Source organism: Thamnophis sirtalis, unplaced genomic scaffold (assembly GCF_051295495.1).
Source record: "Thamnophis sirtalis isolate CommonGarterSnake01/CBP01778 unplaced genomic scaffold, rThaSir2_p1.2 scaffold_6, whole genome shotgun sequence".
In the NCBI taxonomy this organism is placed as follows: domain Eukaryota; kingdom Metazoa; phylum Chordata; class Lepidosauria; order Squamata; family Natricidae; genus Thamnophis; species Thamnophis sirtalis.
Window position 1 is genome coordinate 56,475,559 of NW_028261386.1, and position 16,036 is coordinate 56,491,594.

General features: G+C 39.0%; 1 protein-coding gene across 2 annotated transcripts in view; it reads left to right on the plus strand.

Annotated features, from left to right (window-relative positions):
* Positions 1-16,036, plus strand: part of KIF6 (kinesin family member 6) — a 119,542-nt gene that overhangs the window by 86,948 nt on the left and 16,558 nt on the right. For both annotated transcript variants that reach the window (XM_087717912.1, XM_087717913.1), the window contains exons 17-19: positions 13,253-13,334; positions 14,220-14,355; positions 14,771-14,865. In XM_087717912.1, coding sequence (XP_087574038.1) covers positions 13,253-13,334; positions 14,220-14,355; positions 14,771-14,865 — 313 coding nt within the window. The remainder of the gene's footprint in view (positions 1-13,252; positions 13,335-14,219; positions 14,356-14,770; positions 14,866-16,036) is intronic.

Genomic DNA, 16,036 nt, shown 5'->3' on the forward strand with positions numbered 1-16,036 from the left:
CTGATAACTATAAAAGTATGACATAATAATGAAAGAAACTCTTTTTAGTAAACATAACTATATTTAAAAACCACAGGATAAAATTCAAGATAATGTTTCCATTGGAGATGTTGGTGTTAATGTTTTAGCTATCTTTTTTATTTATTTTAAGTGCCTTTCTTGATGGAGACAAATTACAAACATTTTAAATAATAGCAATCTATTTTCTCAGTGGGATATCCTTAGGATGCAGAATTCTCATTTAACAATAGTTTTATATTCAACCCTTTCCATTACTTAGAAAAATGATTTATCTAGAGATTCCTCTCATGCCATCTCTGCATGCCAGATGACTGATGGTTAGATAAATGATTGGCATTTCCTAGTAACATACTCCTGCAGGATATTATTCTTTATCTACTCCTACTCAGAATACAGAATAAAAAGTATTGTGGTCCCATTCCCAGCTATTTGAAGGGCTAAGAACAAATTACAATTGTATCAAAGTTATGAAAAGAACATTTCCAAAAATTTGTTGTGGATGACAAGATAAACTCAACATTTATTAAATTTTGGTTAATATTAGGGTTCTAGATTACATTGACTATTTTCTCGGTCTATTGTACACTGATCATAGATAGGTAGTGGTCAGTGCAACATTTTTGTATCTATTTCCATTGACTAGCAGGATACAGGCATTACATGACTGATTTTGTGCTAAATGTCCTTCAGTTCAATTCCTGGTTGAAGATTTGAATCCCATAGCATAACATCTACCTATCTATATCCCATAAATTCAAATTGTGATAAGTCTGGTCACATAATGTCTCCCTCCTTCTGGTCAATAAAATAGAAAACAATACAGGAGATATGTTTAAAAAAATAGAAATATTCTTCAACCATGGAAAGTGGTAGAAATAATAGAAAGCCCTATATAATAGATGTATGACATTATGACACATCTTTATTACTGTGATCTGAGGATTAAGGAAAGGTGAACTGTGTATACCATTTTGATAATTTTATTTCTAGTAGATCTGTGGGTATGTGGAAGACTAATGAACTTCTGAGCCCAGCCAATTAAGTCATACTTCTAAGAGGACTTGTATGTCACAGATATTGGTTGCTAGGCAGATTGAAATAATTAGTTATATACAATTAGAATTTTGACCAAGGAATGGGGAACCTTTTATTTTTGGATATCCACTTCTGTTGGAGGATACTGGTCCCTAGTGGATAGGATTAAAGCAGATAGTAGCAGATACAATATATGTGTGTGCATATATGTGTGGGTGGGTGTATAATCTAAGAAAGTATTAGAAATAGAAAAAATATGGAGAGAGCGAGAGAATGAATGAATGAGTATGTGTGTGGGGGGGGTGTGGGTAGGTAGGTTTGTTTTCACTCGTCTTTTTTCTATTTTTGATACTCTCTTATTTCGCTTGTCATAGGCAGCAATAGAAGAGGGAGTTTTATAAAATTCTTTTGAAACTCAGCTTTCTTAAATTAGTTGAGAGATACATATGGTCCTAAGGTTGCAGATTGTTCACCTTAGTTTAAAAAATTGAAAACCTTTCCCTAATATTTATTAATATTGCTGCGATATATTTATATATTATTGCAAAACATTTTCATTTCATCATCAAAGACTATTTTCTGTAAAGGACATTCCCACAATAAGAACACTTTATCAAATATGGAAATGCATGTGAACTCATTTTTTCCCTGATTTTTGTTGAACAAGTGACAAGGTCACATGCAACTCAGAGGACAAGAGGAAGTTACGGTAGAGCAGCAATATGCGGGAGTGATGGTGGTGCATGTGAAGACTGAACATGAGTTGGATTTATCTCAGTATTTCACAGTTAATTTTATTTCAGTGCTATAGTACATTCTGCTATTTGAATATTTGTGTTTCAAATTGAAATAATAGCAATCCACATCTGTCTATGTTAGCTAAATATTTATAGCTATTGTTTATCATCACTTTCAATAGTGACTCCTAGATGCATTTTAGAGCATTCCTCCTTTATAAAAAGTCCTCCACCACCAATATTTCTACGTGTAGAATAAAGTAATTGGCATTACTTATCCTTACCCATTACCCTTGGAATTCTGAGACTAAAAAAAAATAAGTTGTTCAGATGATGTTTGTTAAGAACATAGATTTCCATTAATTCTGGAACAAGATTTTGGTAACATATCTGGATATGCACCTCAAAACATTCTGTGAATATTTTGCCTTAGGGAAAAATATAATTTATTCTGACTGATTTAAATCTTAAAAGCTTCATATTTCTTCAGTGCCATAGCAAATGAGTTTATTGGCAGGAAATCTGCAAAAACAGTGATGCGAGGACAAATATAAAGGCATAGAAAGTAAATTTACTTCATTAAAATAATTGCTTGTGTGTTAAACTTGAACATACTAATTCATGATCCAGGGGCGGGGGTAGGTTGCAATATGTTCATGTTTCCTATAAAAACAATTGTAATAATTATGTGCTTCAACTAGATATATTAAAGTGACTATTAATCTAATATAATAAATTATTATTAAATTTATGTGCCATCCATCTTGCAGTTTGTGGTGATCCTGGGCAGCTTACGATTAAATGTGTTACCCAATAATTTTGATTTACTGGAATAGGTCTGAGAAAACTGGCATTCTGGGACAAGGTCAATGAGAAGCTAAGTTAACAAATACATTAATGGCTTTAATTAGTAATAGTATACTCCTAGTCAGCATTCATGTCTACCAATAGTGTTCACATTGATGTTTTACAGCTATTGGCTTCCAACTGGCATTTTCCACATTTGTTGAGACTACAGTTCCCAGAAGTGCAGGTTCAGGTTTATTGGACTTACTGTATATGCTGCCCTTCTCCTGAAGGACTCAGGGTGGCGTACAACATAAAAACACATATTACAAAAATTAAAAGAAAGATTAAATAGAATATCCAAAAAACATTTACACTGAGATTTAGAAATTAAATTAAAATTAACAATTAAAATAAATAATTTATTTTATTCAGGCCAGACCAGCTTTCTGGAAAAGTCAACTTTTTAGGGCGCGCCAGAAGGACCAGAGGTTGGGAATTATGCAAAGCTCCGGGGACAGCTCATTCCAAAGGGAAGGCGCTCCCACAGAGAAGGCTCTCCCCCTGGGGGTCACCAGCCGACACTGCCTGGCCAATGGCACCCTGAGGAGGCCAACTCTGTGGGATCGTACTGGATGGTAGGAGGCTACTGGTGGCAGTAGGTGGTCTTGCAAGTACCCTCAGCCTAAGCCATGGAGTGCTTTAAAGATCATAATTAATACCTTGAATCACACCCAGAAAAAAACTTGCAACCAGTGCAGGCCGCCTAAAAGGGGTGTAACATGGGAGCACCTAGGTACCTCCATGACAACCCGCGCAGCCGCATTTTGGACCAGCTGAAGCCTATGGGTGCTCTTCAAGGACAGCCCCATGTAGAGACTATTACAGTAGTCCAGGCGAGAAAGGATGAGGGTGTGAGTGACTGTATACAGGGCATCCCGATCCAGGAAGGGGCGTAACTGGCATACCAGGCGAACCTGGTAAAAGGTCCCCCTGGTCACGGTAGTCAGGTATTCTTCTAAACTAAGCCGCGTATCCAGGAGGATTCCCAGATTGCGGGCCCTCTTTGAGGGGGCTAAAATTTCTCCCCCTATCATCAAAGATGGTACAAGATGCACAAATCAGGATGACGGGAACCACAGCCACTTAGTCTTGGAGAGATTGAGATTGAGCCTGTTCGTCCCCATCCAGATCTGTACAGCCTCCAGGCATCAGAACATCACGCCGAGGGCATCGTTTGGGTGGTTTGGGGTAGAGATGAAAAGTTGGGTATCATCAGAGTATTGATGATACTGTACCCCAAAACCACAGATGATCTCGTCCAGCGGTTTCATGTATATGTTGAACAGGAGGGGTGAAAGAACCGACCCCTGAGGCACCCCACAAGTGAGGCACCTCGGAGTCGATCTCTGCCCTCCAGTCAACACGATCTGTGATCGATCCGACAGGTAGGAGGAGAACCATCACAAAATGGTGCCCCCCCACTTCCAACCCCCCGAGTCGTCACAGTAGGATACTATGGTCGATGGTATTGAAAGCCGCTGAGAGGTCTAATAGGACCAGGGCAGAGGAACAACCCCTGTCCCGGGCCCTCCAGAGATCATCAACCAACGCGGCCAATGCTGTCTCCGTGCTGTACCCAGGACTGAAACCCGACTGAAACAGATCCAGATAGGCAGCTTCGTCCAGGTATTGGGGAAGCTGACGTGCTACCACGCTCTCAACACCCTTCGCTACAAAGCGAAGGTTGGAGACCGGACGATAGTTGGCTAAAGAGGCTGGGCCCATGGAAGGCTTCTTAAGGAGGGGCCTCACTACCCCCTCCTTCAAGGCGGTGGGAAAGAATCCCTCTCTCAATGAAGCGTTGGTAATTGCCTGGAGCCAGCCTCGTGTCACCTCCCAGGAAGCCAGGACTAACCAAGAGGGACACTGGTCCAGCACACAAGTGGTAGCACTGAGTCTCCCCATAATCCTGTCCATGCCCTTGGGAGTCACAGGGTCAAACTCATCCCAGATAGTTTCCATAAGATTCATCCTCGTTGAATCTACCCAGTCAGAGTCCAAGCCTGTCCGAATCTGAGTGATCAGTTCCTTGATTAAGTAAGGAGTGGGTCACCCTAAACAGGGCGGCTGGGCAGTTATCTGCAGATGCGATAAGAGTGGAAAAATGTTGCAGTTTTGCTGCTTTTATCACCATTAAGTTGTATTTAATATGAATTCTTACTAGTGTTCGGTCAGATTTGGACCAGCTAACCGTCCAATCACTCTTTAGGTGTCTTTTCTAGCGTTTCATGTCCCAGAGCTCCTCGGTAAACCAGGGAGCTACCCGGGATCGGCACTGGGTCAGAGGTCGCAAAGGCACAACACGGTCCAAGGCCCCAGTGGCCATCCTATCCCAGACTTCCACAAGGACTTCGGTCAAACTGTGAGCAAGGGATTCAGGAAAAGTCCCAAGATCCATCAGGAACCTTTCAGGGTCCATCAGGTGCCTGGGGCGGAACCATCTAATCGGTTCCGCCTCCCTGTGATGAGGGGTGGCAGTATGGAAGTCAAGGCTAAGGAGGAAACAATCCGACCATGACAAGGGTTGGATAGAAATATCCCCTAAATCTAGATTATTCATCCACTGTCCAGAGATGAAAATCAGGTCAAGCGTGTGTCCCCTGTTATGAGTGGGGTCTTGAATTAACTGAGTTAGGTCCATAGCCATCATGGAAGCCATGAACTCCCGAGCTGACTCGGATGTCTCGCCAATTGAATACAGATTGAAATCCCCCAGGACCATAAGCCTGGGGAAATCAACAGTCAATCCGGATAACATATCTAGCAGCTCCGACAGGGCCGATGAAACGTAGTAGGGAGACAGGTACGTAACAAAAAGGCCTACCAGAACTCCAAGGCCCAAAAAGGATCTCACACCTGCCTATCTGAGGCATAGTGACCTCCTGAGGTCCAAGACTTTTCCTAATAACTACTGCCACTCCCCCGCCCCTGCTCTGGGCTCTCAGCTGGTAAAACGCCCGGAAGCCTGGGCGGCATAATTCAATGAGAACACCCCCTCATGGCTCAACTAGGTCTGCGTAATGCACGCCAGGTCCCCTCTCCCCTCTTGTATGAGGTCGTAAATGAGGGGAGCCTTATGTACCACGGACCTGGCGTTAAGCGATACCAGATGGAGACCCGAATCCTGTAATCCCGAGCACCCAGAAGTGCGAGAGGGGCAATGAGGGTTGGAGCATGCGATCGCTCTTAAACAGCAAACCTGAGCCATCACTCTTAAACAGCATCCCCCAGACACAATTTGGCCCTAGGCCCCCACCATATCTGCCCCCCACATACAATAGAGATGGCAAACCCCCCAATGGAATGGATTAATGTCTCCCCCAGAATCCCAACCCTTTCCAGCACTCCTGACCCGCGCCCATTAGTTAGCTCTGGTCTGTGTCCTGGCAGACTCCTCCCCCCCAAGTCTGTGTGAGCCGTCCAAATCAACCCCCCCCCTTAAAATTTGATTTTAAAAACCCTGTAAAAAAAAAACCTAAGAAGCCTCTACTTCGCATGCCACCTCTCAGGATCCTAAAATCCCAAGAGTTACACCCAGAATGGCAGGGTTTTTAGAAGTTAAATTTGCATCATACTTGAAGGCATCAGGTTGGGGAAGACTATTATGTACATTAGAATATTTATTTAAATTCTACTCATTAGTGGAAATTTTCAATAAATTAAAAGTATAAAATAAATTAATTGTATGTAGCTCTACTTTTCTAGTTCATGTCAAGTTTCAGAGAAAATTATGGCTGCCTCAGTGGTTGCCAAGTGTATGGCAAAGCTTCCTCATTTGGCTGTCATTGGAGATACTGCTTTCGATCCAGTGAATAGATACTTTGAGGAAACAAAGGGGGTTTAAATTCCTTCCTGTAATTCTATTATCCAGTTGTAATATGGCATATTTCAATAAAGAAAAATTGATCTTAAATTATATACATGTATAACTTGCATACTTTATTAAATAACCCAGATACTGTGCATTTTCATAGATTTACCAGTTTTATCTAAGCAAATGGAACATTTCTGATGTAATTGCAGATAAATTCTAGTAGCTGGTGTAGATATATAAACATATTAACTACAGTAGTTGCTCAGAGGTGAAGATTTATGTCTAAAAGTTCAGTTGAGTAATGTCTAAATAAGACATGATTGTATATTTATACAAAAAACATTTCGTTGTAAATTCAGATTAAAGTTGATTATATCTCTCAAGTCTATGGAAGTTCCATATAACTGAGGTAAGCAATGCAGATTACAGTCATTTTTAAATTTTTAGCAATTCAAAATGTCAGCCTCACTAAATTAATTTTTGCATAGTATTTCTTATAATTTCAGCTGAAATGTTTCCTTTCTAATTTGTTCTATTTTTTCCTTTGCATCTCTGATACATTCTTTCCCAGTATTCATAGTTATATCATTCCTTTCCCTTTTCTTTTTTTCATTTTGTTATCAACTACTTTATCACTTCTTTTCTTTTCCCCCTCTACCTTCTAGTTTCTACCAACATTCTGAACTAGTAATGTCCAGACACTGGTTTACTGTGTCATCTACTGTTTAAATTGGGTGATTGTATCTTCCTGCCGTCCTCCTCTTCTCTCTTTCTCATTACTTTCTACCCACATATTTCTCTGAGCCTCCATTTGTTTTTCCTGTCTCTTTTTCAACTACTGTTGTGTTTCTGTAACTAACTTATATATTTAATTTATTATTTAGTTTAAGTCTGGAGTGATAACTAAAATATGAAGCAGGTTGGAAAACTGGTACCAACCCCACTGCACATGTCTCAGTTTAGAAAAATGATAACAAGCAATCTGAGCCTTTTCCCATTCACATTGTACATTTGAGTGGCTGGGTAAACCTCTGTAAAGATGTAGGAAGGACCATGAACAAATAGTGTTCTTGTGGGATAACAAAGAGATTGAACAGGACCCCAGCAAAAATGCTGTAGATCTTAGGTTCAGCAGGTCTGATTTATAATACTCTTGAAGTTGAAATCTGGTGAGGTTAATGTTATTTTACTGGCATAGTATTCTCTAAATAAATATCCTTTTCAGTTGGTGATTGGCCAAGTTCTAAGAATGTTGCTGCTGTAGTCCTTGAAAAATAGTTGTGATAAAATCTAATAACTATGTTGTGGTTTTTATTCGGGCATAAATGAAAAGCAGAACAGAAAAATAACTTAAGAATCTTTTATACTATGGACTTGTATATCTTAGGTTTATACAAAATGTTCCTGATGCAGGGAAAGTTAGGCACTTTCCAAATGTGACTTTTTCACACACATGGCCATAAAAATGTCTCAAAACTATTCATTCTTTTTTTTAACTCTTTGAATCTCTTTCAAAGGTTTTGGGAAAGACACTGTTTCAACCAGATGCAAGAACATTGTACTAATGGGGCTTTTTTAATCATCTTGAAAGAAGAAGGAACAAAGAATAATTCCTTTGAACAAAAAATATTCATATGGAAGACAAACAAAAAGTCATTTCAAGGACTTTTGGAAAATGCTTGAAAACTAGTGTGGGGCAATTCAGAAAAACAATATGTTGTTAGCATGAAATCAAACTTTATGGTATGTAAAGCATAACAATAGGAACAGAACAGCTCTATTACACAAAAATAAAGTAAGAAGCACAAAAAGAAGCTTGTTTGCCAACAAGTATGTTTTCAGTTTTGCACTGTCTTGTTAGCAGTGTTATTTTGAGTCTAGAAGCAAAGGGTTCCTCATTTTTACTTATATTATTGATTCCAAGTGCCTTTTGAAAAAATTTCACAATGTTACAATGTCTGTAGTTTGTTCAAATGTCTTCCAGAAGAATTTCTAATGCAGTTAAGCTTGCTTCCCTTTTTCATTTTTAGTTGTAATAGTGTAGTAAAAAAAATACCATTTAAAATAAATGTAGGCCTGAAAAATTATCTGAAATTTTTTAATGAAGTACTGTCCTATACCTAACTTGGTTTGTCCCCCCCTCCTTCTGAATTGTGAGCCGCCCTGAGTCCCCCAGGGAAAAGGGCGGCATACAAATATATCAAATACCAAATACCAAATATGCTTGTCCCAGATCAGACTATTAATTGTTAATACTTGATGAACAACTGGCATATTTATGTATTTCATCTATATTGATTTATTCCTCAAATATTGTATATGACTCTAGGCAACTAACAATTAAAAATAAGAAGTAAATTATAAATAACATGAATAGCATCAGGAGCCACTGATCTGCAACACTAAAAATCATCCCAGTTAATACAGCCAAGAAATGGGCTCACCCACACTACCAGTGCCTCAGTGCCTGTTGGCAAAAGCAGGTCTTTAAGGCCTTGCATAAAGCCAGAGGATTGGGGTGAGTCTGAAGGCAGATACCAAACAGAAAAGGCTCTCTGTCTTAAACTGCATTTGTTGTATTATTGTTGACACCTACAAATGTCCGTTAGCAGATGCTGACTGGACATCTGATTCTAAATTTTGTTTAATATTCCAGACTGAGATATCTTTGTCTCTTAAACCTTTGTATTTTAAACTTTTAAAGATATATAGCATTTTAAAAAAAATGGTGCTTTTATTCCAGGAGCTCACAGTATACATAGCATATCTTCCTATTCCTTCTCCATAAACATGAGTAGCTTACAGTGAGATAGCTCAGAAATACCAGCAACCAGCTAGCTGCCCTGTCTTAAGCATGACTTGAATGTAGGTCTTCATAGTCCCAGTTTAACTACATCCTCATGGCTATCACATTGATAACAAAATGACATATGGTTTTGCTTACGACAAAAATAGATGGAAGGGATGTTGTCCAAAGATGATTTATTGGAATTTGTCAAGTTTTAATCTCCTTCAAATCATACCTTCTCCATAAGAAACCATCTGACAAATATAAATGCTTTTTAAATATTTTTAAGTAGCTGAAATGCTTTATAAGAACTCTACCTAGAGCGGATTCATCTCCTGTGGTCAGAATAGCCTCTTTTATCTGTCACCTTTGTGTGGGTGTGAGCTGATTAGATTTGTGTATTTTTTTAAATTTGAACTGTTTTTAATTATAAAATTAAATTTTACACATAAGATTAATCTCTGTTACATCACTTGTATCAGGAACAAGTAATTTGCTCTGACTTTTTAAAAAAAAAAATACGATTTGTCTTTTTCCTAGAGAAGATTTCCCCCCCCCCCCAATTCTCTGGAATCCTGCTGTTTGAAAGTGAGGAGAACAGTCAGTGCCTTTCTTGTTTCAGACCTGACGACTATAAACTGAGCCATACTGTCTGGTTGACCCATTGCCAGTATGGGACAGGAACCCCTTTCTGAAGTCAGAAATGGATGCCAACCTTTATTCTCCTTCCTCTCATCATGAATCCAATCTCCATATACATTTCGTGACCCGTCAAAACCGCGGTCCACAAAAGCGCGATCGACGAAAGCGCGCATTTGACGTCATCACAGCGCGATGAAAAAAATTAAAAATTGAAATAAAAATAAAATTAAAGCAAGCCGATTCACATAAAGGTAAGGGTTAGGGTTAGGTTAAGGGTTAGGTTAAGGGTTAGGGTTAGGTTTAGAGCGTTAGGGTTACGTTTAGCGTTAGGTTAAGGGTTAGTGTTAGGTTTAGCGTTAGGTTAACGGTTAGGTTTAGGGTTAGATTTAGGGTTAGGTTAAGGGTTAGGGTTAGGTTTAGGGTTAGGTTTGGGGGGGTTAGGGTAAGGTTTTCGCTTTATTTTTACATTTTTCGATCACAGCGCGATGTTTTCGTCACGCTGTGATGACGTCAAATGCGCGCTTTCGTCCACCGCGATTTTGTCGTCCGCAGTTTTGTGGTGGAACCATACATTTTACTGTTACAGTTTGAAAAAAGGCACTTATTTTTAATACAATAATACAATAGCAGAGTTGGAAGGGACCTTGGAGGTCTTCTTGTCCAACCTCCTGCCTAGGCAGAAACCCTATATATTTCAGACAGATGGCTATCCAACATCTTCTTAAAGACTTCCAGTGTTGGGGCTTTCACAACTCTGGGGCAAGCTGTTCCACTGATTGATTGTTTTAACTGTCAGGAAATTTCTCCTCAGTTCTAAGTTGCTTCTATCCTTGATTATTTTCCACCCATTGCTTCTTGTTCTACCCTCAGGTGCCTTGGAGAATAGTTTGACTCCCTCTTCTTAGCAACCCCTGAGATATTGGAACACTGCTATTATGTCTCCCCTAGTCCTTCTTTTCATTAAACTAGACGTACCCAGTTCCTGCAACCATTCTTCATATGTTTTAGCCTCCAGTCCCCTAATCATCTTTGTTGCTCTTCTCTGCACTCTTTCTAGAGGTTCCACATCTTTTTTACATCATGGTGACCAAAACTGAATGCAGTATTCTAAGTGTGGTCTTAGCAAGGCATTATGAAGTGGTATTAACACTTCATGTGATCTTGATTCACATGAAGTTACCTTATCTTACCTATGCTTGTCCATTTTAACAGTTGACTGGCATGTTCAATTCTACTTACAGATAAAAAGCATTAGATTTCAGGATGACCAACATTGGCAGTTGCAAAAGAAATAGAATGGATTAGGTTGATGTACTAAACAATCGTATAGTTGTTTAGTTTTGGCCTACCATATATTTCATGTCAACCATTATGGTAAGCTGGTCATGGTTTAAGCTTAGCATGTTAATACCTAGGTCACTGCATATTTCATTAAATAGGAAATTATAAGCAGGAGATAAATGTAGTACTTTATTCATTGCAGAGAGGCACTGAAAAGTAAATTATATTAGTAACAATAGATTGCCAGCGAATACCGCTCGGAAGAGAGCAGTTGCCTGGCACCCCTTGCCATGTAGTGCCCATCAAGTGGACAACCCCTCTCGGTAGCTGGGCAGAGCACCACTTACCAACCAAGCAGTATCCCGAAGGCCCCAAGCCACACAAGGGCCTGTCCCCCCCTACTCGCCCACCTTCCAGTCCTCACCACATTGATGTGGATGAAGCTGGTGAGCACCAGGTCCTTCAGGAGCTCGCAGCCAATGCTGTGGGCACACACCACCAGCATCCACATGGAAGCCACAGCCTGGGCCAGCTCCCCCTGCAGGGCCATGGCTGCCGCCACCTCCATCCCAGCACTGATTATGGCTTCCTCTGCGGCTTCCAAATCCCAGTGGAAGCCGCTGGAAACAGAGAAAAAGTTGGTTGGGCCAGCCGCCTGCTGCCAAGTCTTCTGGGAGCTGGGGCAGAACCATAGAGTGGGAAGCAGATTACCAGAGCAGCCACTGCCAAAGACTCTCTCTGCTTCCAGCAGCTTCCAGCCAGGGTTTGTCCTTAGTACTGGGATGGCGGCAGCCCTGGCCCTGCAGGAGGAGATCGCCCAGGTTGTGGCTTCCATGCAGGTGTTGGTGGTGCGTGCACATCACTAGCTTCGCCCACATCGACCTGGTGAGGACTGGGAAGTGCGCAAGCAGTGGGGACTAGTGCTTGTGTGGCTTTGCGCCTTTGAGATACTGCTCGGTCAGTGAGTGGTGCTTTGCCCGGATGGAGAGGGGGAGGTTGTCTGCTGGGTGGGCACTACATGACACATTGTGGTTGTGCTCTTGTAAGCAGGATGGGAGTTTGTAGGCGAGGGGGATGGATAGATGGATGGGAGGTAGGTGAGCGCTAAGAACACTGGAGACAGAATGAAAGGCAGCTCCCGATCAACTCAGCTGATCCATGTGTCACAATTAAGGGGCCCGGCTGTCATTAGATGACCAGGGAAGGGAAGGGCTGTCTCCTGTGCTGGGCACACCCACCCCTTCACTAGGGCTTATTTTGGGGAGAGGCTACATATTTAGGCCCACCCCAAAAATCAGACTTGGCCTTATTTTCGGGACGTGTCATATTTTGGGGAAAACATGTTATTCATAATAAATTCTACAGTGCATTTTGAGGGCATTACTGATCTTTCTTCTGAAGTTATCAATCTTTTTACAATTTACCCATCTAAACATGGAATGTATTTGGCTTCCATACCATTTGCAGTTCAAAAGGCGTTAAAGGGCATATACATTTAATAAATAAATAAAATAGTTATTAAAAGATGATCTTATTTCTTTTGTTTACTAAGAAAATATTTATATACATTCATGAATTATTAATTTGATATCTTCACTTCATCAACTTTGTATAATGTCTTTCCCAAGAACAGAAAGGATGGAAGAATACTGTAAAGGAAATAAAGCACATAGTAAAGGAAATCCCTGGTATTTCCTTAGCAGCATCACTGGGAGAAATGCAAGATAGTAATATTAAAAGCAAAATAATTTTGTTGGAAACAAGTAGGAGGAGAATTTTAAGAGACAAATTGGAACAAATAATTCATATAGAATTAATACTATGTAATGTATTTTCTATTGAACAAAGGGGAGTCCAACCTCAGCCATGGAAGCTCAGTGAATGACCTGGGGCCACACTTTATCTCAGCCTACTTCATAGGCTGGTTGTGGGAAGAAAACCGGAAAAGAGTATTATATATATCACTCTGTGCTTTTTATACCATTTCTTTTTAAGTGGGGGAAGGGGGAGAGAGAGAATTCCACAACTTAAATTGTGTCCTTTGGCTTTATTTATCTAATTTCTAACATTGATTATAATTTGCAGCTCTAATCAGTCCTCGAGAAATGAATCAACCTGATCCAGTAGAAGAGGGACTTCGATCACAAATTGAACAGAAAAAAATAAGGTTCTCTTAGCTTGATTATTATATATGTTAAAAACTTAATTGTATGAATGTTTCTTGTATACAGTAAGTTGGTAATATGTACATTTCATATACTGTATGCTGTTAAGTTAGCTTAATACCTGTCTATATACATGGACCTTATTTCAGCAATGGGAAAACATAGATTTAGCTAGATTGTCAATCTATTGAAAAAAGATATTAAATGTTCTCTTGTCCCATAATTAGCTAAAGTCCCTTTTCAAGAAGAGCTTCCCCAAACCTTGGTGCCAATTGGTTGCTTTGGGTCTTTTGCTAAACTGGTACACAGAAATAGTGGGAAACTGGCAAGAGAACAGCTGAACATTGTTCTAAAGGCAAAGACCAAATGTAGTTCAAGGTCAGAGAAGATGAGAAAATCAAAAGCAGTAGGGTGAGACAGAAATCAAAGAACTATAGAGAAGATCACAGTCAGGCAACCTGTTCTATACAACGGAATAAGCTTGAGTTCTCAGAGCCCTTCTCCAGATTTAGGGACAATTTCTGAGAATAGACTTGGAGAGCTTATCAAAAGGCTCTAATTCATAAACATTTATTCATTTATTCAGTGAGAATTTGGCCACTTTGATGGGCATTTCTTTCACAGACAAGTAAGTTGCTAATATTTGGGGAAAGAGTTTTCTATTCATATCCTACATGATAAGTTTAGCAGACTTTATATATTTTTTTACAAATAAAGAATAAACAAGAGAGAAATACCCAACAAGGAATAAATCAATTTCCTAACTTGCAATGTGTGACCAGGTAGCAAATGGTGAGAGATATCCAGTTCAGTTCTACATTACAGCTTTTTAGTTGCAACAGATTTGTTGCATCTTCCGTAATAACATTTTCTTTTCCATTTTGCAGTTATAAAACAATGTTTACTCACTTGAAGGGGCTGAAGATAGAGATTGAACACTTGCAGCTCCTCATGGAAAAAGCAAAAGTGAAGTTGCAAAAAGATTTTGAAGCTTGGTGGTCTGAGGAAACAAAAAGCTTGCAGGTAGATGTCTTTATTTTCACTTTCAGAATAACTTTTACATTTGTCAGCTGAAAACAAGATTGGGATATCTGAGTTTGATAAAGCATTGAATGCAGACTCTGTTTCCTTAACTTGACACAAAGGCAGTAATCATTCCACTTCTTCTAATAAAGCATTCTAACTTCCCAGATCTTAAACTGTGTAAAATTCTAGGCCTCTAAGTGACTAATCATCTAATCAACCAAACTATGAGAAAGTTTGAAGCTTGAGTTTGCCATTTCAGTGCATCAAGATATAGTAATATAACGAGAGACATAATATGCATAAAATTGTGTGGAAAGTTAGAGTTCAAAGTAAGGATGTCGATATTTAGATTTCAACATTAATGACATGAGAGCTAGCCTGTGGTTCATTCCTTATCCTATGGTTTCCTTAGAGCCAAGAAGAAACTTCACTTTTGCAGAATTCAACCAGTGTTCTAAAGACTCTTCCCTTGTTTTTTGAAAATCAGCTATATCCAGGTACTCTCAGGTAAGTTGGTTATCTTTCTGCATGTATGTCTTCTGATATTTCTGCTTTTCTGAGTGAACAGAATAGGTAAAATGATATATCAATTTTATATGGCCATTTTGTGACTCAAGTATATAAGTGTTCCATACAATGAATCCATGTTGTGAATTCAATAAGAGTAGAATCATAGAGCTTGAAGATGTCTGCAGTATAAGATGTAACCTGATGTTTCCTCTTCTGAAATATCTCCTGTTCCAGTACTTTATATGTGGCCTGACATAGAATAGATTGAAATTATTACCTCTTACAATCTGGATATTATTTTTCTATTAGTCCAGAATAATGATTCACTTCATTATCAGCTATATGCATTAAAAGTTCATATTCAATTATCTTATATCTGTACGTTGCCTGCTATCAAACTTGTCTTCCTTCTAGTCCTTCTTAGATTGTTTTGTTTTGTATATTATTGAAGTAGATTATATTTACCTTTGAATTTCATGTCATTGGTTTCAGGATAGTGTTTCAACTTGTCATCATAATTTCAAAATTATATTCTCCCTTCTATTTCGTAACAATTTGTTATTTATAGTTGCAATCTGGTAAATATTTCCTTTAAGATTTTTGTCCAAATAATTTTAAAATGAGCATAGGATTTATGACAAGAGGCCACTCAAGGCTTGTGTGGTATGTTCAGTTTGTTGAAGATTCAGCTGTAAATATACCTAACAGCAGTAAGGTCTGGCCCATATTTTATGAACTTATAAATAAGGATTTCATTTTATGTATTTATTAGATTTCTAAGCTGCCACAATCATATGAACCTAATCCATATATGAAAATATTATGAATTTAATAAACTGTCCACAGATTAATTATGACAGATTTTAAAGAAAAATTAAAACCAATCTATTTGAAACAATGGAAACATTCCTATAACATTCTTTCAGCTAATTAAAAAGAAGACCTCTGCTTCACTTGCTTCCATAAGTCAAAAACTGTTAGGGCTAATGTAGTTTTTTGGGAAAGGTTGTTTCATAATATAGGAATCATCATAAAGACTTCCATCTAGCTTCAGTTTTCTCGACTTCATGGTAATAGGGAAATAGAAGCAATTTTCCCCAAATCTTATTAGGTCAACCATTTTTCCATGTAGAAGGCTGTCTTGAAGATACTTTTAAGTGTGCTATAC